This window comes from Sinocyclocheilus grahami, unplaced genomic scaffold (genome assembly GCF_001515645.1).
Source record: "Sinocyclocheilus grahami isolate Dianchi unplaced genomic scaffold, SAMN03320097.WGS_v1.1 scaffold232.1, whole genome shotgun sequence".
Taxonomy (NCBI): domain Eukaryota; kingdom Metazoa; phylum Chordata; class Actinopteri; order Cypriniformes; family Cyprinidae; genus Sinocyclocheilus; species Sinocyclocheilus grahami.
In genome coordinates this window covers 651010-678768 of record NW_015505411.1, presented here as the reverse complement: position 1 = coordinate 678768, position 27759 = coordinate 651010, and the positions used below count along the sequence as shown (strand labels likewise).

The window sequence follows — 27759 nt, the reverse complement described above, 5'->3', positions numbered from 1 at the left end:
GTGCCACGACAGATTAAACCCCCCCCCCCCCTCCCCTCCCCCATGTTTGCGGTTAATGCTTTCAGGACAGCGCTTTGTCTCTTGAAGTTCGGCAAGCGAAGCACAGTGCCTTACGTCGCAGAGCCCACAAACCCTCAGTGCAGCCCTGAGTCTAGGGTTAAGACAGCCAACATGGACAAACACTAGCCCCAGTTTCCCCTCAGCAGGGGCTCCAGCGGGGCCTCACAGAGGGACTTTGAGCAAACATGGAGATCACAGTGGGTATCAAGGAATGCATATGGCAAAACTCAGCTGAGAAGCTGAGCTCGTTCGTTGGGAAATATTGAAGATTAAGGTGCCGTATTATAAAGGGGAGGGCAGCCTGTGACTTACTTGCATCCAAAAAGCTATTCAACTCGCTATTTTTTGCATTAGTCATTACCCTCTACTGAGCTCTCTCTGATTGAACAGTGCATTACACAAATGTACAAGGAAAAATACTGCTTTTACACTATACATTTTCTAAAATATATACAGAGTAAAATAAGTTATTGATATTTCCATGAGTTGCAGCCAGTTTGCACTTCACTTGTGCATTTCGGTTTGTTAACGTGCATGTATGAGAGAGAGCGGGTGTGCAAATATCAGTCCATGTCAAATCGCAAGCACACCCTCGCACTCGTCCTCACACGCACGCGCACACACTAGAGTCTATGGTTTCCTACAGGCAGCTACTTATTTGGTTATAGATTAAGAGATTTGTAAGAGCGGCCCAGTGAAAGCTGAAAGTTCTCCCCGATCCAGGTCAATAAAGTTAAACCGATAAATCACTTTATACGGAGGGTACAGCCCCCCAAGCTTACATGTTAAATATCCTAACATTTACAACCTAAGACTGTTAAAAAATACATTTCTCAAAAAAATATTTGTTGCAGGCTTCTCTTTCAAGCATGCTTTTTGCGATCAGCGATGCGAGTCTCGCTGATCCATTGTGATACTCTGATTCTCACAATAACGCTCCAAATCCCATCTCTGCCCCAGTGCATAGTGGGGCAGAAGGATGTGGATCACTATAAAAAGACACCGCCTAGAGGTCATAGGTCATTCCGCCAAAAAGCTTCAAATTTAGCATCATTATCGCCCAGTGTCCCTCCTAATGGTTCTTGACCAGTCCTGTTCTTCGTACTTTCTCTGACATCTGGAGAAGTTAAACTATTGGAGAAAGGGGGAAGGAAAAACATGGTACTTGCGTAATAGTTTAGAGTAACTAATAGCCACACATTCTTTAGCCCTTTGAGGTGAAGTCTACGTGAAAATCTCCAAACTCGCCACCCCGGAGGAAGAGAGTGGAGTTCGTGAAGCTCTCACAGTCCAGTGCTGAGGACTGTGTTTTGCGTGTCGATTTGCGTCTGGATGTGGGCCGTGGGGGTCGGGGAAAGGATGTGCGTCTGGTGGGTGTGTGGGTGCGTCTGAGCCTGGCAGAGAGCTTCGCGGATCTGAAGGTTGAGTTCCATGAGGCGTGAGCTGGCCTGAGAAAGATCCCTGCTGGGGCCCACCACAGCCAAACAGCCCGTCTGACCCAGAGTCTGGTGCCTGAAGTAAATGTGCAGCAGCGTCTGTACTGCATCATCCCTCTCACTGCCAAATATGTCATTAGGCCACAGGCACCTGAGGGAATGAAGAGAAGTAAGAGATACAGAAGGTGGGTTTATAGAGGTATACAGATGCAGGAACATATCAGATTTATGCAAAAGAGATCTACAGGAGTTCGACAAGATGCTTAATTCCATTATGGATCCTAACTAGACATGCTGTGAAATATGTTTCCAGTGACAAGCAATTTGTCTGTCAATTCTGAAATCGGTCAATCAGAATATATTTAATGTTTAACAGACAAACTATGTAGAACGAGATCTCGGACCAATGAGGTTGTAATGTTGCTTGTCACATCTGGTTAGGATGAAAAACTATTAAAAGGAGTTTAAAAGAGTTTCTTGATACTTTTTTGCTTAGTTCTAGTTATATGAGAGCATATAAATAGTTATATTTATTATTAAAGTTGTCAAATGTCAACTTGATCTTCTGGTTAAACAACAGACTTTGACAGACTGGTGATGTATGTTGGATTTCACCCTTCATTTAGTCGCTTAAACTCCGCCCCCCTTCCTTAGAATCACCTGAAAGCTCACATTCAGATTTGCCTCGATCCAATCAACAACTGATGGACTGAACCAAGTCCACACCCACATTTTTTTCTGTTTTGATAATCTGTTACACTCGGATGTGCATTAAAATATTTCATCGCAACGTTAAAGACACCATGAAATCAAAACTGACAACCCTTATTTTTTCATTAAATACTGCAGCGTTTATTATACAGAATTTATCTGTGCAATATTATTGACATCTTTTATTAATAGTACTAAGATCACAGCAATTGGCAAATGACAATGAACCAAGTCCCAACCTACACTTTTTTTTGTCCGATGAGCCATTTAATTGGGATACAGTTTCACTGCAACTTCAAAGCCTAGTTATCTTACCTGAAGGCTTTAACTTGAGCAATGGCTGTGCTGAAGTCCCGTGCTCTGAGGCTCTCAATGAGTGAGTGGATAGCCGTCTCTGTGCTTGACTGGTCCAATTTAATATCGCCCAGTCCCTCCTGTCCATCACCTACTGACTCTGCCTCCTTCAGACAGCTCTCTAATATGGCCAGCTCCTCTGACATGTTAGTCACCTGAGAAACACACAAGCACCATGACATTTTAAATCAACATTCAGTCAATATTCTCACAACTCTAAACCACTCATGAATAATGACCAACTTGCCAGTACACAATCAGTCAGTTGACAAAATCATTAAGGCACACCATAGTCATTATCATATTAAGAATAAACAATTGAAAATTGAAACCAAGGCAATGCGTATTAACTCAAAACTGGATTCTCCCAAGCAAAATATATGTGAACTGTTATACTGTATGATTTCTAAATAACAGAGATCGATGAGCTCTGTGTGTGTATGTGTGCAGTCTATAGAGTGTAAGTGAGTTAGTATCGATGATCGATAGGCTGAATGGCTTTGCTCTGGTCTGTAATAAGCATATCAGTCTCTCTCTCAGTGAGCATAGTGAAGTTAAACTGCACTAAGATCATTATGTGCAGTCAGACATTTATGTGTGTCCATACTGGCACACATTAGCACAAACTACCACAAATCCAGTCTTCTGTATGTGTGTGCCATCATGCAGCTTGCTGGCCTCATGTCATGCACTTTTTGTGGCACTCAAAAAGCCACAACAGTACAAATAAGATTTGTATTTCTTGTTAATATGACATAAATCTATACATACGCTTAATTTATAGGCCTTTTCACACAAATTCTTGCAAAATGAAACGGAATCTTTCATCTTCTATCAATACATTTATATCTTGACACTGCATGTTAAAGTTTTGACAATGGCACTGAAACAACAGCGAGACATGCTGCAATGGTCAAAGCCGTCCTTCTAGCACAATCCTTCATAGAAAAACAATTAAAGGGATAGATCAGCCAAAAATTATAATTCATTCAACATTCAGCCAGCCTCATGTTGTTCCAAACCCATAAGATGCTTGTTCATCTTAGAAACACAAATAAAGATATTTTTAATGAAACCTGAGAGATTTCTGTCCCTGCATTGAAAACCCATGCAAACAAAACTTTGAGGCTTTAAAAAGATCATAAAGACAGTGTAAAAATATTCCATCCTTACTCCAATAAATCCAAGTCTTTTAAAGAGACGTGATGGCTTTATATGATGAAGAGATTTAATTGAGGCTTTTATTCACATAAACATTGATCAATACACATTCATAGAGCACATCATATATGGTAAACAGATGAGCCAACCTCAGCCAATGAGGTTTGTTCTTACACATCAAGCAAGTATCCTTGGGCTAATGGGCTTCCATTCACCATATATAATGTATTCTATGTATGTGTGTTGATCTCTCAGGTTTCATTTAAAATATCTTAATTTGTGACCCTGGACCACAAAACCAGTCATAAGGGTAAATTTCATGAAATTGAGACTTATACATCATCTGAAAGCTGAATAAATAAGCTTTCCATTGATGTATGGTTTGTTAGGATAGGACAATATTTGGCCGAGATGAAAATCTGGAATCTGAGGGTGCAAAAAAATCTAAATACTGAGAAAATCGCCTTTAAAGTTGTCCAAATGAAGTTCTTAGCGATGCATAATACTAATCAAAAATTAAGTTTAGATAAATTTACGGTAGGAAATTTACAAAATATCTTCATGGAACATGATCTTTACTTAATATCCTAAAGATTTTTGGCATAAAAGAAAAATAGATAATTTTGACCCATACAATGTTTTTTTTTGGCTATTGCTAAAAATATACCCAAGCGACTTGAGACTGGTTTTGTGGTTCAGGGTCACGTGTGTTTTGAAGATGAACAGAAGTTTTATGGGTTTGGAACAACTTAAAGGCGAGTAAATGATGACAATTTTCATTTACGAGGGAACTAACCCTTTAAAAATGGTGCAGACAAACACAACAATGTATCCTGTGTGAACAACAACAACACAGGACAAAAAACACAAGCAGAAACAAACCTCTGCCTCTCTCTTGATGGTGTCCACTCTGCTGATGAGTTTGCAGTAGGCCTGAAAGAGCAGTAGGAGCTGGAAATGCAGCTTATACAGCCGTCGACACAACTCCAGCTCCTAAAGAAACAGAGAGAGAAAGAAAGAACATGACACCATCACCTTAACATCTTTAGTTTTAATCATCAGCACAGTCAGCAGCAAAACAGCATGATTGGATGAACGGACGGCAAGATGAATGAACAAATGGAGGGAAAGACGGATGGATGAACATCCTGGCTTTGAGACGGAGAGAAGGGTTAGCAAGGTTATACCTTGGAGAATCATTTTGTAAAACGTGGACCATGTATGATTCCCTTATCAGAACGAAACCCTGAAAAAGTGATGTTTCTGGAAAATGTCAGATCCGAATTGCATGATCCAAAATATGTCAGCAGTGAGCAGAGGGGACAGATGGATGAAGGGGTGAGCATGCAAAAATGGCAGGTACAAAAATAATCTAAGCTACTTTTCTCTCACGTCCTCCGCTCAGATGTCCATGGACACACTCTGTATGCATAATGTGTCAAACTTTCTAAAAGCATTAAAAACACTAGTAACCCATTATAAAATCAGCATTTAGGAAGCAAGGTCAACACTGTAAGTATGCAAAACTCATTTAAGCCATTAAATAATCATTATTGAAGCATGTAGTGATGATTTATGAATAATCATGAATTAGACAGGTCTGTAGTGGTGTTAAGAGATCAGATGTAGGCATAGTTCTGAATTCTGATTGGTTGAGAACGACTGTGCAGATGTATCAGTGAAGTATAGATGAATGTTCAGTATGCGTGGCTAAATAGAAAGGATTGTGACAGGCTCTAAAATATGATAAACCACTTACTGCTAGCATTTCCATTGGCTAAGCAAAAAGGACAGCAGGTCACAAAAAGAGGAAACACAGGAAATGAGAGAAAGACCAAAAATTAGTGTGCTGATAACACCTCAAGACCAAACATAAGAGACAGAGAGAGAAATATTGCAGTCTGTTGATAATTAACAATGACAGGGAAAAAAAAATGCTGTTACATGAAATGACTTAATATGTTTTCTCCAGTTTCATGTACACTCAAACATTTGTTACATTGCTAAATATATGCTAATAGATCGAAGAGGGAAATTAAAGAGCGAGAGAGGTTGAGACAGATGCAAGTTCCAGTAAGAGAGAGAAATATCAACTGTGGCATCACAAAATTGCAAAAGTGCTTAACATCACAGAAAATAAAGATGCTGTTCACTAGGAAAGCAGTGACTAAGATGAATAGAAGAGTAAGACACGGAGAGCATAAAGGTAAAGCCTCCACCATAAGAGACAAACTGACAGAGAAACAGTGCTTATGCCAGCCTTCAGGGTCACATGATTCTTCAGAAATCATTCTAATATGCTGGTTTGGTGCTCAAGAAACATTTCCTATTACCAATTTTGAAAACACTGTTCCTTAATATTTTTGTAGAAACCATAATAATTTTTTTTACCCCGAAAGTTCAAAAGAACAGCATTTATTTTAAATGTCTATATTGTAACTCTTCATCAATTGAATTCATCAATTGAATGTGTCTTTGTTGGATAAAAATATTAATTTATTTTTAAAAAATATTACTGACCCCAAACTTTTTAACAGTGTGCTTTTTTGAATTTTTGGAGAAAATCTACTCAGTTGTGTGGATGAAAGGGATGTGCAGAACTTGAAATGAATAACAGACATTTTAACTCTGCAGAAATCTGTGGTGCGCTCAGGAGCACAGATTCTGTGTGGGCCTGATTATGGGTAGCAGAAAGATCAGCTGCCCTCGAATCAAATCTGCTTACATTCTTACAGACGTTCTTACATTCTGTTTTATTTCTCAGAGATGAATAAAATTGTTTAGAGCACAAATGTTCACATTTGTGTGCTCAAACTGAAGCATGCAGTGAGGTGAGTATGTGGAAGTGATTTTTTTTTAATACCTGAGCTTGAGTGTTGGGTCGCTGGTTACCGTCTTTATCACCAAAGGTCTTTTTGCAGTTATCCAACCACTGAAGGGGAAGCAGAAATTAGATACCTTAACCAAAAAGCAGAGAAGTGAAGGTGGAAATTTCTGATGTTGTGAATGTGAGCAAAGACAGATGACGTTCCTGTGAGTGCGAAACAGAAATAGAGGGAAAGACGAATAGTTCGTATGGGAGTGTGCGTGAGGTAAATTTAATAAGAGTCTGCTACTTAGCAAATTAAAGAGGGTCTGTTTAAGCACAGAGGGGGTCGGGCACATAATGCTCTAGAGGCAGTGCCTGTGTCTCATCCAATTACTGTCCTCTAGTCATCCACTATCCCATCTGCCCCGTCTACTCCCCTTCCTGAGCCTGTCCGCCCAGCTAAATGATTTAGGGCCTCCATGAGAGAAATTGGCTGCTGTAGATTCTAGATGGGTGCTAACGGAAGCTAACTCATGTCCTTATATGATTTACTAGCCAACAATAACTGCAAAGAGACATTTTATGATCCTGCACTGTCAGCTTATTCTCCTCTGCTGTCTCTCCTCCATTGCATAATCTCTTTAAAGATGGGTTTAAAGACTAAACTTTAACTAACAAACTGCACAGGAATTGGGTATAGCTGAAAATCAGTGTACTGCTTCTGCCTTAATGGAACCAAAGACGTTCTTTCATTATTGCATCAGATTTAAAGAAAGATTTTCAGTGAGTAACTTAAATTTTGTATTTGTTCCTTACTCAAAGACATCATATGGCTTTGAAATACTTGGAAAAGAAAACACACAACACCACAATATTATACACTGATATATTACTGAAGTTAGTATCTCACCTGTTCGGCTGCTTCTCTCTTGCTGTTGTAAGTGTCCAGATGCTCTTGTAACTCCAACACACTGAACTTCAGAGTCTCCAAGAGCCCACAGGAGACCAGCTAAAACACACACAGTTTACTGAATATACCAACATGTTGTATTATTGCACACTATCACACATATAGATAACAGATTGGTCAGTGATATAATCTTTGTAAACAGACAAGTGTAACTACACAACTATCAATAAGCTGTGTAATTTTCAGATGTGAGGTACAAAGGAAGTGTACACTCACAGTTTCAGCATCCAGCAGGACTGTAGGACACTGAGAGCAGGAGGTCATGACCTCTAGAGAGCTTAGGAACTGGTTTCCCATTCGTTGCAGCCCCTCCCCAAGGAATCGTACTGAGGCATGGGTAATCGAGTCAAATTTCCTCTGAATGTGCTAAAGAGACAGGAGAGAATCAACTCAGTACTGCAGAAAAACACCAAGCTATGAATCAGTCAAATAACAATGCTATGGTAAATATCACTTATACAAATTTGATTATGAAATAAAAAATTGTGTTTAGGATACATAAAATGCTAACAATTAAATTAGTTGTATGGCTAGAAAGTGGAGACAATTCATTCCAAAAATGCTTAAAATTGTGATTTGAAATGTTGGAAAAGACATATGTTGATGGTGGTTCAAGAACAATACGCTAAACATAACATAACACACTGTTGGAAATTATAAGTAGACAAATAAACTAGTGACAGTTAAAAGTTTAAGAGTCCATACAGCCAAAAGTGGCCATAGATTAAGAACCCATTTTTATAAACGTAAGTAAACCTCTATTCAAACCTTTTTTTTTAATTGTTTTTGAAAGAAGTCTCTTATGCTCACCAAGGCTGCATTTATTTGATAAAAGTACAGTTAAAAAAAGAAATATTGTGAAATATTATTAAAATTAAAACTTTTCTATATAAATATAATTTAAAGTGTAATTTATTCTTGTGATGGAAGAGCTGAATTTTCAGCAGTCATTACTCCAGTCTTCAGAAATCATTGTAATATGCTGATTTGCTGCTTAAGAAACATTTTTTATCAATGATGAAAACAGTTGTGCTGCTTAATATTTTTGTGGAAACCATGATACAATTATTTCAGGATTCTTTGATTATTAGAGAGTTAGAAAGGAAAAGCATTTACCAGAAATCTTTTGTAACATTATAAATGTCTTTAGTCACTTTTGATCAATTTAATTAATACTTGCTGAATAAAAGTAATAAAAAATCTTACCAACAAGATTTTTGAACTATTCTGCAGAAAACTGTATATAAATATTCATGTAACATGCAGGTATACACTCACAAACTCTAATTTTTACCTGAAAGAGTTGTGAGAACACATGGAAGGTGTAAACAGCACAAGACCCATCTGAGTCCGACAACATCTGGTTGACATGGCAACGCCAGGCGTCCTCCTCGTCGTTATAGACTACGGGCTGGAATGCTGCCAAAATAGCCGAAAGAAAGGGCGACGGAGGTGGTGAGGCCTGGAGTTCAGGAAAGCCGTCTGCATCACCCTCATCTTGACTGCGAACAGAGATGGAAAGAGCTAGACTCAGACACATATAGAGACGTGAGTACACAAAGCGGTACATCATCCAGGAAGAAAAATGTAAACCGCAACATGCTGTTCTTTCTATCAAGATCTCCCTCCTCTCTCTCTCTCTCTCTCACTGCAGATGTCCTGTGCTGCAGTGTTGTTACAGTCAAAATCTTCTGCAGATGCACAGAAACACAACATAAGCACACACAGACAAACACACACTTACAGGCCTGTAGGGCCGAAGAGCTTGATGAAGCAGACCGAATAGATGAATCTGAGACCAGTGCTGCTGATAGATGTGGAGGACATTGCCTTCATCTTCACTAAAAGCTTTTATTGTTCTCTTCACTGTCGTTCTGCTCTGATGCCTTTTTCGCCGTTCCCTCTCCAAGCTTTTCACCTCACGTGTTAGCCTAAATTCTCCCGCTGCGTTTGTGACGTTCTGTTTTTCCCTCTCACTCCCTCCCCCACTCGCTGCTGCTGCGCCGCACAAGAGGGGTTCTCACACATACGGCTACAGGCTCTCTTTCAGCTAAATGGATCTCAGGCGTAAAAAGTTGCCAGGAAGAGCAAAGAAAGGCCCTCATTGCGCAAAAATCTAATTAGAGCCCTTTGCTGAATCGCTGCCTATAATTTTTATTAATCGATCATGGAAGAGCCGGACACATCAGGGCTTAGAGGATGATATATAGCACTGCAGAGGAAGAGTGTGTGAGAGTGCGTGTATAAGAATAAATTAAGTGAGTTCGTGGGGGCACTTTCTTATGTGCTCTCGTATTGATGGCTGACCTTCAAGAGCAATGATGTTGCCAAGTATGAGATCACGATTCAAAGCGTTAATAAAAATCATCCTTATTATTCACTGCAGAAGATAAGCAATATGTTGAATGGTATTAAATGGTACAGTACAGAGCAAAAAAAGTCTAAAGATCCAAAGGGAATGGTGATATGTACAGCTGTAAATGGGGTCCAAAAAGTTGTGTGATCTGATCACTCAAATCACATTTGGAGGAAGTCAGAAATGCATATGACCACAATGTATTTGCAGTGTGAATGCTAATCTGTAATGATCAGTCAAAGAAAATAATGTGTGCATAATAAAATTTGGAAAAGCCCTATATTATTTACATATAAATACAGATGACTTCACACAGGTTTGCCTCACACCATGTACTATGTCATGCCATCAAAAGTAAAATAAATCTGCAATCATGTTTATCCGAAGCATGTGAAATTAAATTTGGAAGTATACCTGAAAACAACAATACATAATTTGGGTATTTACACTACCTTTCAAAAGTTAGGTGTCAGGAAGATTTAAAAAAAAAAAACAAAGAAATAATACTTTTATTCAGCAAGGATGCATTAAATCGATCAAAAGTGAGAGTAAAGACATTTATAATGTTACAAAAGATTTCTGTTTCAAATAAATGCTGTTCTTTGGAAACTTCCATTCATCAAAGAATCCTGAAAAAAATGCATTGTGGAATCTCACAGAAATATTAAGCGTTGCCATAAATTCAGCTTTGCCATCACAGGTATAAATTACATTTTAAAACATTTAAATAGCAAATAGCTATTTTAAATTGTAATAGTATTTAACAATATTGCGGTTTTCACTGTATTGTTTGATCAAACAAATGTAGCCTTTGTGAACATAAGAGACTTTTCAAAAACATTTGTAAAAAATGTTATCGACCCCAAACTTTTGAATGGTAGGGTGCATAATTCCATTTTTTAAAAACCTTTTTGCCAGGCTCTCTTTCAGCTAAATGGATCTCAGGCGTAAAAAGTTGCCAGGAAGAGCAAAGAAAGGCCCTCATTGCGCAAAAATCTAATTAGAGCCCTTTGCTGAATCGCTGCCTATAATTTTTATTAATCGATCATGGAAGAGCCGGACACATCAGGGCTTAGAGGATGATATATAGCACTGCAGAGGAAGAGTGTGTGAGAGTGCGTGTATAAGAATAAATTAAGTGAGTTCGTGGGGGCACTTTCTTATGTGCTCTCGTATTGATGGCTGACCTTCAAGAGCAATGATGTTGCCAAGTATGAGATCACGATTCAAAGCGTTAATAAAAATCATCCTTATTATTCACTGCAGAAGATAAGCAATATGTTGAATGGTATTAAATGGTACAGTACAGAGCAAAAAAAGTCTAAAGATCCAAAGGGAATGGTGATATGTACAGCTGTAAATGGGGTCCAAAAAGTTGTGTGATCTGATCACTCAAATCACATTTGGAGGAAGTCAGAAATGCATATGACCACAATGTATTTGCAGTGTGAATGCTAATCTGTAATGATCAGTCAAAGAAAATAATGTGTGCATAATAAAATTTGGAAAAGCCCTATATTATTTACATATAAATACAGATGACTTCACACAGGTTTGCCTCACACCATGTACTATGTCATGCCATCAAAAGTAAAATAAATCTGCAATCATGTTTATCCGAAGCATGTGAAATTAAATTTGGAAGTATACCTGAAAACAACAATACATAATTTGGGTATTTACACTACCTTTCAAAAGTTAGGTGTCAGGAAGATTTAAAAAAAAAAAACAAAGAAATAATACTTTTATTCAGCAAGGATGCATTAAATCGATCAAAAGTGAGAGTAAAGACATTTATAATGTTACAAAAGATTTCTGTTTCAAATAAATGCTGTTCTTTGGAAACTTCCATTCATCAAAGAATCCTGAAAAAAATGCATTGTGGAATCTCACAGAAATATTAAGCGTTGCCATAAATTCAGCTTTGCCATCACAGGTATAAATTACATTTTAAAACATTTAAATAGCAAATAGCTATTTTAAATTGTAATAGTATTTAACAATATTGCGGTTTTCACTGTATTGTTTGATCAAACAAATGTAGCCTTTGTGAACATAAGAGACTTTTCAAAAACATTTGTAAAAAATGTTATCGACCCCAAACTTTTGAATGGTAGGGTGCATAATTCCATTTTTTAAAAACCTTTTTGCGCTATTTTAATTCTACTACACTCTCAAAACATTGTGAGCGGCCTAACTAGAGAGCATCTTAGGTGCACTCCTGACCAAAGTTGTTACACATAATAGATAATAAAAGGCATCTGGGCAACCTTTAAATGATAAATGACAATTTCATATGTTGCGCTTCATGTGAGAAGAGTTAGTTGTGTAACCTGGCATTCGAGTAATACACTTTGCAGTTTGGTTAGGATACTGCCTTGAAGGTAGCTGTCGATGTTGTTAGTAGACAAAAAGGTAGGGTTTCGGATCAGAGCCATGACTGACTCAACTTTCAACCCCATGAATGATTACTACAGAAATCACAGACCAACCTGGACATGCCGAAAAAATCCGCCTCTTCTTCCTCACATCTATCATCTAGCTCTTTCAGAGCCAGTGTCACATCCTCCTCGCATATTGAATCGGGGGCCGAGTCCAGAGCCAGAACCATCTCCTTCTCGTACATGGATTCCAAGGTGGAGTCTTTGACAGGTGGTGGCAGCACCAGCTCGTCATCAAAGAGGGATCCAGGCGGGCTGTCCACAGCTGGTGGCGGAGGGGGCGCTGGGTCCAGGTCGTCGGTAGGGTCCTGGGAGTCAGGTAAGTCACAGAGCTCAGGGGCATCTGAGGGTAAAGGAGGGGCACTGCCAAACCCCGTATCCTCACTGACACTGCTGCTTAATTCATCAGCTGCAGTTACACTCGCATCCTGCAGTTGCAAAGATGACAGTAAAGGGCAGTCAGGACTGGAGCAAAGAGGGCAACATGTATTTTGGGGGACAATAAATACCTTTATACTCTAATAATACACAACAAATCTTTGAATCTTTTTGTGTGCAGTAAGCACAACACTCCAGAGCTGTTGCTGTAGAAACTATTTATTTTTACTGAAATAAAAAGGACTATTTATTTTGGTCCACATTCAGACCAGGTGGTGAACATTACACTTAAGAGTGAACATCACCAAGGGACCCTTAAGCACAGCCACTCACAAAATGGCCTTGCTATATGCGTTTGGTGCTTCTATTATGAGAGGAAAAATCAATAATGGTACAGGGCTAATCTTTCACCATTGACTTAAATAAACCTGTGACATCAGAGGATGTAAATTAAATGGACCACTGTATTTCTAGTCATAAATCACATAAAAGCACTGAGCTAAATAATTTTATAACTATAAAAATCAAACTCATGGGGAAACAGCTTTACCCTGAGCCTCATAACATGTCTGACAATCAAGACTCCATGGATACTTACATAAGACAATATTCATGTAATTCAATATGTAGTGTATGACTAGTTCTACTATCTTCTACTTCATGAAACCACAACAGTAAAAAAACAACAGTAGCTTAAAACTAGTGGTCGGCCAATCTGATTTTTTTTTTATAGCTGATATCTAATATCTTAGAGTAAGGTGGTCAATTGCCATTATTAAGGCGAGATATATAAGATATCCATCCATTTATTCTAGCTTGCATTTAATTTAAAAATAGTAAATAACATGTTGCAATTAAATTAATTTATTTTACATAAAATGTACAATATGTACTATATTAATAATTATTTTTTAAATAAACCCCAGCAAACTAATAAAGATGGGAAATGGGAGATCCTGTGTTCCTGACACTGTAAAAAAAAATCTGGCTTCCAACACTTATTAGACAAACATAATGCCGATTAAATAAAAATGACAAATATTGGCAATATATCAGTCGACCATAATTCAATATGTAGTGTATGACTAGTTCTACTATCTTCTACTTCATGAAACCACAACAGTAAAAAAACAACAGTAGCTTAAAACTAGTGGTCGGCCAATCAGATTTTTTTTTATAGCTGATATCTAATATCTTAGAGTAAGGTGGTCAATTGCCATTATTAAGGCGAGATATATAAGATATCCATCCATTTATTCTAGCTTGCATTTAATTTAAAAATAGTAAATAACATGTTACAATAAAATTAATTTATTTTACATAAAATGTACAATATGTACTATATTAATAATTATTTTTAAAATAAACCCCAGCAAACTAATAAAGATGGGAAATGGGAGATCCTGTGTTCCTGACACTGTAAAAAAAATCTGGCTTCCAACACTTATTAGACAAACATAATGCCGATTAAATAAAAATGCCAAATATTGGCAATATATCAGTCGACCACTACTTACAACCGAGTGGTTTAAGGTTCAAACTTTTGGAGATCACACAAACCATGCAATGGTTGACAATGCCACATGACCTCAATGTCACAAAGTCTTTAAATCTCAAGATCTTTGAGATGTATAATGGATGTTACCATTACGTTAAATTCCAGCACACAACATAAATGATGGTAAAACATCTCTGGGAACAAACTGTTCCATCTCAGACTCGTGTATTATTCAAACATATTTTAAAGGAGACAACCGAGGAAAAAAACAAAAACAAAAAAACAACAACAACAACCATCTAATTGAACGAACTTGAGTTTCTTTTTTTCTTCTTCTCCTCCTCTGTTCTATTTATGAGTCTAATGCATTAGGAGAAGAAGGGAGAGTGGTGTGGAGCCATAGAGGTGGTATTAGAGAAAGCTTTTAGGCGTTCTTGGCTGTGGTGGCCAAGCAGATGAGTACGACTATCGATGGTTTTATCTGGACTCATTACGCTAAGAGCTGGAGAAAGACAGGCGAGATGCCCTTGAGCTGATATTGAGGTATGACTGCACTCAACTGGTCTTGGCTGGACTGAGTAGGTATTGATCAAAAGTTGTTCATTCATTAAAGAGCAGGTCATATGGCATTTTAAAGTGTCCTAATATTGTGTTGGAGTCCCCTTCAACAGGTTTAAATGCATCTAATATCAGAAAACATTGTAATTTTCTCAGAATATACATTTAATATTAGAATCATTTTTCAATGATTTCAAAACGATTCGTTCAAAGCAGTTCTGAGCTTAAGGTCTGTAAACTCCAGCCTTCCATAAGCCTACTCTGCTTTGATTGGTCAGCTGGCCAAGTCTGTTGTGATGGGTCTTTCCGTATACAATGAGTGTCAGAAACGAAACGCCCAATACCATAATGAATTTTTTGCTCCGGAGGGTTACTTGTAAACAAAAATGGTATCGATATTACTGTATCAATTCGAGCCCAAGTCCGAGGATGACAGAAACTCCATCACATGCACGACTTGATCAGGACGTTTCTCAGTGGTAAGTTTAAACTTTGTATGTGGTACTTTACGTGATGTGACAGCAGTTTTATTGCACTCATTATTATTATTTACTTATTGGAGGTGCACGTGTGGGAACTGTGTTAGAATGCCCAGTGAGGCTGAAAATGCTGTACATCGTCTTCTCAACATGATGTGAACACACTAACTAGCTGAAGTGTTTGTGGGCAGGTCAGAGTGTTCGTATTTCATGGGCAGGTGGGGATTATGCAACTGTGTTACCTTGTGACATATATAGGTAACAGGCAGAAGATTCGAAAATATGACGACTCGTTAAGGCGGTTCAGAGTCGACTCTTTCTTTTGAGAGACAACTTCTTTATTTATCATGCACTTTTTTGATTAACAATTTTGCAGACCGTTTACATTGAAGGGTAGCTACTTTAGAAACTGCAAAAAAATTTTTTTCCGAAAACCCATATGACCTGCTTTTTAACATCAACAGGAGGGTATTCTGCTATGAATTGTGACCAGGGGACATACACAGATGAATTTTGCCTGAAAATCATCTGAACAGTAATGGTTGTGTGTATGAAGGTTGACCTGGGCGAACATCCTAAAAAGAACATTTTTCTAGAATAGAACTACGTCATTTAAAATCAACCAAATGAACTGAAAAACAAAATATTCAGATATCCGCAGTTAGTTAAGTTACAGTGTTAGTAACATGGCTGGCTAAAGCCTGTTAGCAGTTTTTAATGTTCTCTCAGTCGGGCTGTGCCTTTTTTTTTTTTTTTACTTGATTATTATTGCATGGCATGCTCTTCGATTTTAAAGGGATAGTTCACCAAAAAATTAGTCGCTACTTATTCACCCGTATGCCGTTTCAAAATGCTTGACACTGAAACACAAAATATACTTTGAAGAGTCTTCACACTGCACTTTCCATACAATGAAAGCATAAAGTGACCAGGAGTTGTCAGGCCTTAAAAAGAACACAAAAGAGCTCCATAAAAGTGGAACAAACCACTTATTTGCTATAATCAAAGTCTTCTAAAGTCATACACCAGCTTTTTGCAAGGAACAGTAATGTAGTCTTAACTCATTGAAAGCTTTCCGCTCCTCTGTAGCTCTCATATATTAAAACTTGATGTCAAAAACACAGAACGCCATTGGTTAAGATTACATTTTAGTTTGTTTATAATATAAAGCTATCATATTGATTCAGAAGACATGAAATATAATGCATGAATGATATGGACTCTTTTGATTAATTTTTTTTTGTAGTTCTGGAGCTTGACAGCACGTGGTGACTGCTTTCATTCTATGGAAAAAAAATCAGCATGAACATTCTTCAAAATTTCTTCATTTGTGTTCCACTGAAAAACAACATGAGGGCGAGTAAACAATGACAATGTCTGGGTGAATGATTCCTTTAACAGGGATGTAAAAGGACAGTCAGGGATGATGTAATACAAATGGACAAAATAAAGAAAATGCACATAAAACTCATGTTTGGGGATTCGGCCTTTCAAACCTCGTAGAATGGTGGATTTTCACAAATACTCACGATGAGGTTGCAGGTCCATGGATAGAAGTGAGTGGTCTTCGTCAGAGCCTAAAGTGTGTTAACGTCTGTGTTTTTCAACCTTTCTGGGACCAAATTTGAGGTAGTTCTAGCACAGCAGGCCTGAGGTGTATGTTTGTCTTTGATAATCTCTCCCCGAATCAAACATCAAGCAGGCAAGCAAGCCCCACCCACATAGCAGTCAATCAATATCTAATGTCAATGATGGCAAGCATCCCATAAAGCAACACCCAGTGCGAGAAAAAAAGATATCATGTGCCAGTACTTTGGCAGAGGAAACAGTTAGTGCCCAGTGTTAAAAATGCAACACTTTCCGGAAACACTTTAGCAACAAAGTCTGCATTAAAAGCTTGAAATTTACACTTTTGGGGTGATACAGGGAATTTGATAGGTAAGAAAACAGCACTAGTTGACTCCATAAGAGAGCAAAAAGCAAATGGCTAAATAGCACCCGTGCACCACAATTTATTGAGACTCCTGATTGATCCCACCTCAGGCAGCTGGTTGCTATTGCTGTCAGAGTGAGCGGTCTCATGGGTGGGGCTGTCTGGGCGGGGCAGCGGTGGGGTAGGCGTGGCCTCTTCAGTCAGGACACTACTGGAGGATTCTTGCGACTGCTGGAGGGAGTCCATATGATTGGATATGGCGTCATCAGTCGCTGAATCACTATTAAGCTGCATGAAAAGGAAAAATGAATCAATAGTTAGTAAAAAATGAAGCATGTAGAAGTCTCTGCCTAAACTAAGTGTTATGCTGCATGCACCTATAACTGTTCAATGGAAAATAGTACCCGATTTCTGTACTTCATAATATTTAATTCGTCTTATATCATGACAACATGCGACATGCCAGAAAAATGACATAAGCCTGGCAAGACCAATTACATTACATCTTTCAGTCTTATTCAAACAGTGTAGAAGGAAAGAGACAAAAACAGGAAAAGAAGATGACTTTCACTCAGCAGCATTTAAATGATCAGTTTTCTTAAGCTCTGCTTAGTAGCTCATGCCCCATAGCAAGCAAAAGGGTGAAAAAAAATTATTAGAGGTTAGAGAAAAAGAAAAGAAAAATTAAGTTCATAGTGCATAGTTAACATTCATGCAGAAAAACTATTTGAAGCTGTTTAAGTAAAAAGAAGGCTCACAAGGAATATACAGATTACTTAGCATTTTCTGATTTTTAAGGGAATAAACATTTTAAAATGAGTTAAATTAAAGTCTGGAATAAACTACACATTTTGCAGTCTAGATGAACCAATGCTAGTTGTTGACATTCTGAGGCAGTCTGCAGATTTTGGGCAGTCAGAGTTGACAGATTTCACAGAAAATCACTGTATGAAAGGCAAAGACCCTGATTTTTTGCTTACGTTTCTGCGTTTTTTTGTTGTGTTCGGAAAAACTTAAAAGTCTGTTAGTGTGTAATCTTCAGCCATAATTTTCAACCATTTACAATGTCAGCAAGTTTATAATGCCTAGCGTTTTAAAATGTGTTCAGATTTTAAAAGTTGTATAAAGTATTCCAGCCTTAAGTGGAAAGTACTATCTTCTTGCTTTAAGCTGAAAGTATAATCAAATTATACAAATAATTAATAAACACACAAGAAGAGGTGTAACTCTATGAATGATGGATGTTTGTGGAACTCTGCAGAGTTGTGTGTATGTGCAGATTCTGTGTGGGCCTCTAAATGAGATCATGCTGTCAAGGGTCTAAAAACCTATGTCAAAGTTAGCATAAGAATGCAAAACAGCTACAATGTATTAAAGTTACTCTGGCTAATAAAAAGACAGAAAAAAATGGGTCCCCATCACCATACTTACCCAAAACAAATAAAAAAAAGGGAATCAAAATGGAACTAAGGCTCAAAGAAGGGTTCTATGGAGTACTAAAAATTAATAGCTGGCTTGGTTGGGCGGCAGGGAGATGTACAGAGGGCACTTGTCTAAAGATACTGTAAGTGTGGGTTATGCAGAAAGCAAGCGTCTAACCCCGCCTACGTAGGCTGTGGCAGCGTCTAAGCCCAATTTGGCACACAGACACACCATGCTGTGCCCCCTGTGTGGAGGGGGCCCAGAGTAGAGGGGACTTACGAGGTTGGAGCGGGTGAGAATCTGGCTAGCGCTCAGTACCTCCTCCTCAGATGACTCATCAGTGTCCTCTGGCTGGATGAGACTGGGTGTGCTGCCGGAATACTGGCAGTCCTGCAGAGATGGGGTGTCACCTTTGTCAATGCTGTCCAGTGAGCGACGCCTCACACCCCAGTTGAAGTTGTCCATGCTCTCCCCCTGCAGGTGGAACAGGAGAAAGCCAATGAGAGCAAAGCAGATCAACTTTTAACTGCAAGCAATGTGAACTATAGAGAAATAAAGGATAAGAAATTAAATGAATTCACTATACAAAACACGATGCAATACGCATAACCACAGAGCACAGTGGGGTCGGTGAACATGGAGAACAACACAACAATGACCATTTAAAAGATGCTTTATATTCTATTTTGAATGAAAATTGTTCATTTGCACTATCCATGTACTTGTGACACTCATTAGCCACAAGTATCAAAACAAACCCACTTGATTGGCTAGCAAGAATCACATTTCATTTTGTAAAACTTCTGAATGGGCAAATTTTTTAAATGAATGACAAGGCCAATCAATTATGGTTTAAAACAAACATTTCCCTGAACACTGCTTAAAATTTACCTGAAGCTCCTGGACGCAAAAGAGGAAAAAAGATAACAAGAGTGTTAGGGAGAGTTAAGACAGAGATAATGTGGAGGCATACAAACGGACACTGGTGATGTCAGAGAAATACAAACACACATAGACTCTCTCTTTGTTAAGGATGAAACAGTTCTGAGATTAGGGATTCACCGATCCGATACTCAGTATCGGTATCGGCTCCGATACTGCCAGTTTCTGCCGGATCGGGTATCGGTTAGACAAGACCAATCCAAATCCAATATTGTGCTTATACTATTCTGTGTTATTATTAAGCCCCATGAAAGGCACAAAAACATTATAAAGCACCATAAAGTTTCTGTGCACTAGGGCTGTCAAAAAAAATTCGAATTTCGAATATTTGTCGAATTTAAAATAAGAATCCACATTCGAATGCAAAAACGTTGCATTCAAATTTTAGGTGTGCATTAAGGAGGCAGCCTTATCAGCGGCGCACGAGATGCGATGACGATGTAAGTGTCGTTGCATTATAATGTTTTTGTTAACCTATCCAGTTGAAGCCACTAGATGCGGCGCAGCTGCGTTGTTCATTAAAAATATAGCGGGAAAAGAGAACATCAACGCGGAGAAGATCTTGTTTACATCAAAACCAAAACCAAGCCGTTCACACAGAACGCACATTTCACGCATTTTCTAGATGGACATCTATTACTGTTGCACTCACATCTCGCACAAAGGAGCCGCATGTTTAGAAAGCCATGTAAAATTAATGCAAGTTTAACTTTGAAAAAACATATATCGAGACTTTATGGTGGGTTTTTCCCCATCCCACTGCATCTCATGTTTTAAATGAAAAATGTACTGTGTGATTGGCTTTCCGCCCTTTGTATTAAACTATGCATACATACATACATGATGCTGTTGTGTTTATAGTTGTTTAAGCAACTTAATTATAATTGGTTTATAAACATTATGCACTTTTTTTTCGCAGATAGTCATGTTATCTTATGCTTTGAAGGATGCGCACTCTTGTGGCCTCAGGAGAGAAGCCAAAAGCTTTTCTTCACCCTAACTGAAATTATGCATTTTAAATATAATTCGAATTTTGATCATATTTAAGTACAAAATTCGAAATTAGTTTTTCAGCCATTTTGACAGCCCTACTGTGCACTATATTCTAAGTGTTCTGAAGCCGTTCCATAGTTTAATGTGAGGTTCACATGAATAATAAAGTCGTTAAATTCATCTTCCATTCAGACTGCGTATCGCGTTCGGTTATGACAGTCAAGATGATAAAACTCAAGACGATGATTCTTGATCTGTACATAAAGATCAATGATTTTGCATAAAAAGACTTTATCTTGCTGGAGTTTAGTGCTGCATCTAAATCATGTTACTTTCTGCTAGATCACAACACTGGAGTAGAGAGCACTATGAATTGTTCTTCACACGCACAGTAACTGAAATTTAAAACCGTTAAAAGAAAAGACTCTATTGTATAGATATAATACACAACGCATCAATATCTCTTCCCTTTGTGCTTTGAACTTTTCTATGCGGAGCACTGCACGCTGTAACTCCATGTTGCTTCAAGCGCATCATTCTATGCACGGGATGCGCATAAGTGCTTTGTGCCACTCCGTATAGGAGCCTTTCATGTTATAATACTTTTGCGCAATGAAAGCTTATTAATAGCCTTTCATGTTCTGTCCTATCTATCATATGTTGATGCCTCATTTCTGTGCTATAAATTTAAAAGAAATGTCTTTTAATCTTATAGTATATATTTATATATAAATATATTTAATTGTTTTTCATGAATGGATTTTACAACAATAAAAAGGCAATGTGTAACATTTTACCAGATTTAGTCCTACTTATTCACTTTTATTTGTTCCGCACTAAATAATGTTTTTTTCACTTAATGTTTAGATTTTATAAAATGCACTGTGAAAAAAATCTGTGCACTGTGAAATTTTTTTTTGAGTAACTTTTGCTGCTGAATTATCCACTAACCTAGTTCATAATAGTATTTTTGTCATAGATTATGGTTATATATTTTCCATTTGTTATTTTACTGTATAATGAAGTTGTCTACATTTAGTAGATTGTGTTTAACACAAAACAGTGATGATAAGGTCAACACAAATATATATAGAAATTCTACATTGATTGAAAAAAAAACACTGTGCTGGTATCGGCCGATAGTTTTGGTATTGGTTCTAAAAAAATGGCATTGGTGCATCCCTATCTGAGATGCTTGCAAGAAAAGACTTTTGAGGATTGTTTGTTAATTATCAAAAGATGAGGCAGCATGCCCAGAGCATCAATGCTCACCTCTCCATCCTCCAACTCAACATCCAGGAAGTCAAAGTCCTTGAAGACACCAAACTGCTGTTCACTTCCTGCATCTTCTGCTTGCACTTCCTCCTCCTGTGTCACTTCCTCTACAGTGGGGATCAGACTGGTCTGTTGATCACCTGCATCCAAATCCTCATTTGAAGAGAACACCACCTACAGAAAAGAGGTGTAATTAGTTATCGCTAAAACTGCGCAACCTGCTAATGTAATACGAGAAGGAAAGCGTACAGAGGGGTTTTTAGGCAGGCCGGACTCTGGGCCACACAAAGATAGGACATTCATCAGTTTCTCCCGGGTTCTTCTCTGGAAGCAGATAACAATATCACCATTAAAATAAGAGTTATAATAAAAAAGCAATCAAAGCTGCAGTTGGTTAATTAAGAATTGAAAGATTTTCATAATAGGTGACAATACCTGCGAGAGCTGTGGCCTCTTCCAGCTGACTGGCACCAGCCCATTTGAATTGGAGCCAGAGGAAGTAGAGGAGGTGCTTCTCGTCACAGCAATTACCTGCGGTTTTCCATTACGCCCTGCTGCACTTCGCTGGTCTCCATACTTATGACCTATAATAGGTGTCTGTGGGTCAAATGTTAAAAAAACTGCGTCAAAAAAGCTACTAAGACGAGTTAAAAAAAAGTTCTGAAACTACAACAGATTTACATTAGCCTTCAAAAATTTGGGGTTGGTAAGAGTCTAAGGCCAATTCCAATTCTATTTTATACCCCTTCCCCTACCCCTTGTCCCTTGAAACAGAGTGTCAAGGGGTAGGGGTGAAAATATTCCCCTAAGAATTGGGACACCACTACTATGCCATCACACGTCATCATACGTCGTCTAGCACCTATATATATATAAACTCACTCTAAAAAGAGAAACGCACAGACGCGCATACATGCAACCTTCATCTCTCTCTCTCTCTCTCTCTCTCGAATTGGCAATATTTGAGAAAAGGGTTTAGTGATTTATAATTATTGGGGGGACTAGCCCCCCTCAATGTCTATGGTGGTTATCGCCCTGATCAGACATGAAAATATGTTGTGGCACTATCGTGCAGTCTGTAATGATATGACGTTAGTTAGCAAATATTAGCGATTTTTTCCAAACATTTCTTTGAGTAACATGATTGTAAATATGAACTCATGATTGAATGTAACAAAACAAATTATTACTTTCGTTAAAATCTTTATTAATGCCAAAAATGCTTACATTTATGTCTCATTTTGTTCGCTCGGGCAGCCATGTTGCCGCTGGAGCCGGTTTACACTGAGATAATACCCCTTCGTTTGAAGTGTGGTCCCGAAAAATCTTTGTTTGAAGGGCTATCTGGCCCTTCCCCTACCGCTCCAACCAAAAGAGAATCGAGACACCTCTACCCCAGGGGAAAGGGGAAGGGCTAAGGGTTGAATTGGGATTGGGCCTTATGCTCTTATGCTCAAAAATACAGCAAAACAGTAATACTGTGAAATATTTTTTCAATTTTAAATAGCTGTTTTCTATTTTGATATTTTTATAATGTATTCCTGTGATGCAAAGCTAAATATTCAGCATCATTACTCCAGTCTTCAGGGTCACATGATCCTTCAGAAATCATTCTAATATGCTGATTTGCTGCTCAAGAAACATTGCTTATTTGTATAAATGTTTTCATATTTTTGTGGAAACGTGATACATTTATTTAATGAACAGAAAGTTCAAAAGAACAGCATTTATTTGAAACAGAAATCTTTTGTATCATTATAAAAGTCTTTACTGACACTTTTGATAAATTGAATGTGTCCTTGCTGAATAAAAAAACTTACTGACCCCAAACATTTGAACAGTAGTGTACACGCAACATAAACAAACCTTGAAACAGAGTGTCAAGGGGTAGGGGTGAAAATATTCCCCTAAGAATTGGGACACCACTACTATGCCATCACACGTCATCATACGTCGTCTAGCACCTATATATATATAAACTCACTCTAAAAAGAGAAACGCACAGACGCGCATACATGCAACCTTCATCTCTCTCTCTCTCTCTCTCTCTCGAATTGGCAATATTTGAGAAAAGGGTTTAGTGATTTATAATTATTGGGGGGACTAGCCCCCCTCAATGTCTATGGTGGTTATCGCCCTGATCAGACATGAAAATATGTTGTGGCACTATCGTGCAGTCTGTAATGATATGACGTTAGTTAGCAAATATTAGCGATTTTTTCCAAACATTTCTTTGAGTAACATGATTGTAAATATGAACTCATGATTGAATGTAACAAAACAAATTATTACTTTCGTTAAAATCTTTATTAATGCCAAAAATGCTTACATTTATGTCTCATTTTGTTCGCTCGGGCAGCCATGTTGCCGCTGGAGCCGGTTTACACTGAGATAATACCCCTTCGTTTGAAGTGTGGTCCCGAAAAATCTTTGTTTGAAGGGCTATCTGGCCCTTCCCCTACCGCTCCAACCAAAAGAGAATCGAGACACCTCTACCCCAGGGGAAAGGGGAAGGGCTAAGGGTTGAATTGGGATTGGGCCTTATGCTCTTATGCTCAAAAATACAGCAAAACAGTAATACTGTGAAATATTTTTTCAATTTTAAATAGCTGTTTTCTATTTTGATATTTTTATAATGTATTCCTGTGATGCAAAGCTAAATATTCAGCATCATTACTCCAGTCTTCAGGGTCACATGATCCTTCAGAAATCATTCTAATATGCTGATTTGCTGCTCAAGAAACATTGCTTATTTGTATAAATGTTTTCATATTTTTGTGGAAACGTGATACATTTATTTAATGAACAGAAAGTTCAAAAGAACAGCATTTATTTGAAACAGAAATCTTTTGTATCATTATAAAAGTCTTTACTGACACTTTTGATAAATTGAATGTGTCCTTGCTGAATAAAAAAACTTACTGACCCCAAACATTTGAACAGTAGTGTACACGCAACATAAACAAAATAAAAGTGGCTGAAGACAGAGAAGATGTCAGGCCAAGCACCTCTGAGATGTCAAAGTGGAAGTCCAATGTTTTTCCTGGCAGTTCTTTAGATGAGTTGTTGAATATGCGAGTGAAAGCGATTTCTGGAGAGCCGGTCGACTCCATGCTGTAGGAGCGCTGCACCTCATCAGGAACAACCAGACTCGCAGAGCGGGACACCACCAACTTCAGAATGTTCTGGGCCTCCTTCCAGTATGGGCTCTGTGTAGCAACGCAGACACAACAAACAATAAAAGACCTTGTGAAAGGAATTCGCATTGGAATGCTCTGTATTCATATTCTCATAAAATGGGACAGGCATTCTAAAATAAATCATTGGAGGGACTGATGTTCCGAAAAGAGTAAGAAAGAGTAAGCTGTACACAGACCTGTACATATTTGCCAATGATCTTCATGATTTCCAAGTTGAACTGTTTGACAGGAGCAGCAGACAGGTCAATGTAACTCAGTAGACTGTAGATGATCTGTAGTAAACACTGCTGCATGCTGTTCAAGCCCTTCTCCAATAACTAAAACAGAGGAGGTCAAAGGGGAAGAGACTTCAGCACCATGTTATATGACAGCACAGTTCAGTTTTGAAAAAAGTGGCTTGAGACCCCATCGTGTTGCAGATGATAAGTGTGTAAATAGATAAATATATAACAAATAATAATAATATATAATACATATGAAAAGATTTTATATACATAATCAATGGCAATCAAAAATCTTTTTCAAAAATTAATACTTATTCAGCAAGGACACATTAAATTGATCAAAAAGGACTTTGACCTCTTTTTTTTTTTTTTTTAAATAAATGCTATTTTTTTTAACTTTCTATTTATCAAAGAATCTTGAAAAAAATGTATCACAGTTTTGACAAAAATATTAAGCAGCACAACAGTTCTCAACATTGATAATAAAGACTGGAGTAATGGCTGCTGAAAATTCCACTTTGCCATAACAGGAATAAAATACATTTAAAAATATATTTGTTTGCATTTTGATCAAATAAATGCAGCCTTGATGAGCATAAGAGACTTCTTAAAAAAAAAAAAAAAAAATCCAACCGACCCCAAACTTTTGAACGGTAGTGTAATAAAATAATGTTATAAATACGTTATATTTATATATTGCTTTTATATTTATACATTTATTTAACCATTAAACATCATCATATTTAAAAATTACAAAAATTCACACCAAGGTCGATTCAACTAAATACCTTGAAACTATTTCTAAACAAAACAGGGTGGCAGATTTATCGCTTTCTGAAAAACTCTGAAAACTCAGATACTTTTAATTGTAAACATCTCAACAATATCCCAATAGTTTATTTCCAACTGTATGACTCAATGTACGTCAATCAAATTCATCTCACCTCAGCTAGGTATGTGACCAGGTTAAAGGTGATTTCAGAGAAGGAGTCGTGCAAGTAGCGACACACCACATTGATCCAGTTGGTGCTGTCTCGCGAGTAACTGTGCGTTGAGTACAGGCTCATCATGTGTGCCAGGTTGGCCAGTGTGGCTGACTTTTCTTCAGCACACACTTTGGCGATCCGATCAGCAGTCTCCTTACAGAACCCTGTGGGGTTGTCAAAGTGCTGGACCAGGTGCGGCAGCAGGCACAGGACATTCAGAGGAAAACCTGACAGGAAATAATTTAAGAAAATAAATATATGGAAACACCCTCAATTCTCATCAAAATCTCCGGTACTGAAACAGATACTGATATTGAACATGGGCGCACCTGCTAGCTGTGAGGGGTCTATGAGTGTGTGTCGGGACACAGTGATGAGTTTACTGAGGAGGTGAATTGTGAGCTCCTGTGTTGCAGCTGAAGTAAAACCCTTCAGGAAGAGCGTCAGGAGGCCGGGGAAGTTGTACCACTTCAGTTTGGCCTGCACCCTCTCCAGCTTCTCCCTGCTGTCCGCCTTCTCCAGGGGCATCTGGGCCAGCAGTCGGTTCAGCAGCCTGAGTGCCAGCAAGTACTCAAACTCATAATCGGACTCCAGTAGCGACGTTGCAATCCAGAAGACTGTCGCCATCAGGTTGGTAGGGTCAGTTGGTGGCACCACCTCACCAGATCCTCCTCCATCGCCACGGACACCATCCTCTCGTAATGATGATAAGCTCCGAGTGCGGGCTAGATTTCCGTGGCTGCCACCCAACCGGTCGGCTACATCAAGGGTGTTGCTGCGGTGACGGTCTCCTAAGCGTTCACCCATCAGACTGGCACGGAGGGAGTTGCTGCGAGCGTGGCTGTAATGGACATGCAAGAAACTTCCACTGCCAAGGTTCAGTTGACCGGTACTTTTCCTGTTATTGGCAAACTTGGTGCCCTGCAGAGGATCATGGGAGGCCCTATGAAGGAAATGGAGACAGCATCTCAAGGTTATATGGGTAAAATAATGTGCTGTATATGAGGGGAAATAATGTTTTTATGTTTTGTTGTAGCAGAGCAAATCTTACTGTGAGAGTGCAGTGAGAAGGTCGTAGCTCTTCATCGTTTCAGCCAGAGTGTCTATACCAGCCTCTAGTGTCAAGAGCAACTCGATAACAAAACCCTGCAAGAGACAGATGAAACGTTTGATTATGACTGTTTAAGAGATCAACACTTAGCAGGGCCTAAGAACAGTGTGAGGGAGTTTTGGTCCAGGTGAAAGAAATGCCACATGTCCGACTGGGCCAACATGAACACTGATTTAAATCTAAAATAAAGTAAAATCTTAATGACTAAAGTAGATGATGTTTTGTTGAAACTGTAAGAATGAATCTTGGAAGGACCCAAGGATATTATATTTATATTATTAAATTTTTTTATATGACACAAAAATATGTCAGAAAATATTTTTTTAAATACATTTTTATTTTCATAAAAAAAAAACATTATATTTAAATCTAAATAAAAATAAATCAGTTATTAAAAATTATATTTATTTAATAGAGAGAAGGCTTACTAAAAAAAATACAATATACTGATATGCAAAAATA

The 27759-nt window shown here is 38.1% G+C and overlaps 1 protein-coding gene across 1 annotated transcript in view; it reads right to left on the bottom strand.

Annotated features, from left to right (window-relative positions):
- Positions 1-401: 401 nt before the first annotated feature.
- LOC107597466 (protein furry homolog-like) overlaps positions 402-27759 on the bottom strand; it is a 96496-nt gene continuing 69138 nt past the window's right edge. Inside the window, exons 39-58 of the mRNA XM_016288538.1 lie at positions 27238-27332; positions 26516-27129; positions 26145-26413; positions 25153-25293; positions 24785-24985; positions 22212-22373; positions 22026-22100; positions 21774-21950; positions 19458-19466; positions 18846-19040; positions 17250-17432; positions 12350-12726; positions 8796-9003; positions 7718-7867; positions 7442-7540; positions 6586-6654; positions 5482-5499; positions 4605-4715; positions 2523-2716; positions 402-1647 (exon numbers count right to left, since the gene is read on the bottom strand). Coding sequence (XP_016144024.1) covers positions 1344-1647; positions 2523-2716; positions 4605-4715; positions 5482-5499; positions 6586-6654; positions 7442-7540; positions 7718-7867; positions 8796-9003; positions 12350-12726; positions 17250-17432; positions 18846-19040; positions 19458-19466; positions 21774-21950; positions 22026-22100; positions 22212-22373; positions 24785-24985; positions 25153-25293; positions 26145-26413; positions 26516-27129; positions 27238-27332 — 3651 coding nt within the window. The 3' untranslated portion in view covers positions 402-1343. The remainder of the gene's footprint in view (positions 1648-2522; positions 2717-4604; positions 4716-5481; positions 5500-6585; positions 6655-7441; positions 7541-7717; positions 7868-8795; positions 9004-12349; positions 12727-17249; positions 17433-18845; positions 19041-19457; positions 19467-21773; positions 21951-22025; positions 22101-22211; positions 22374-24784; positions 24986-25152; positions 25294-26144; positions 26414-26515; positions 27130-27237; positions 27333-27759) is intronic.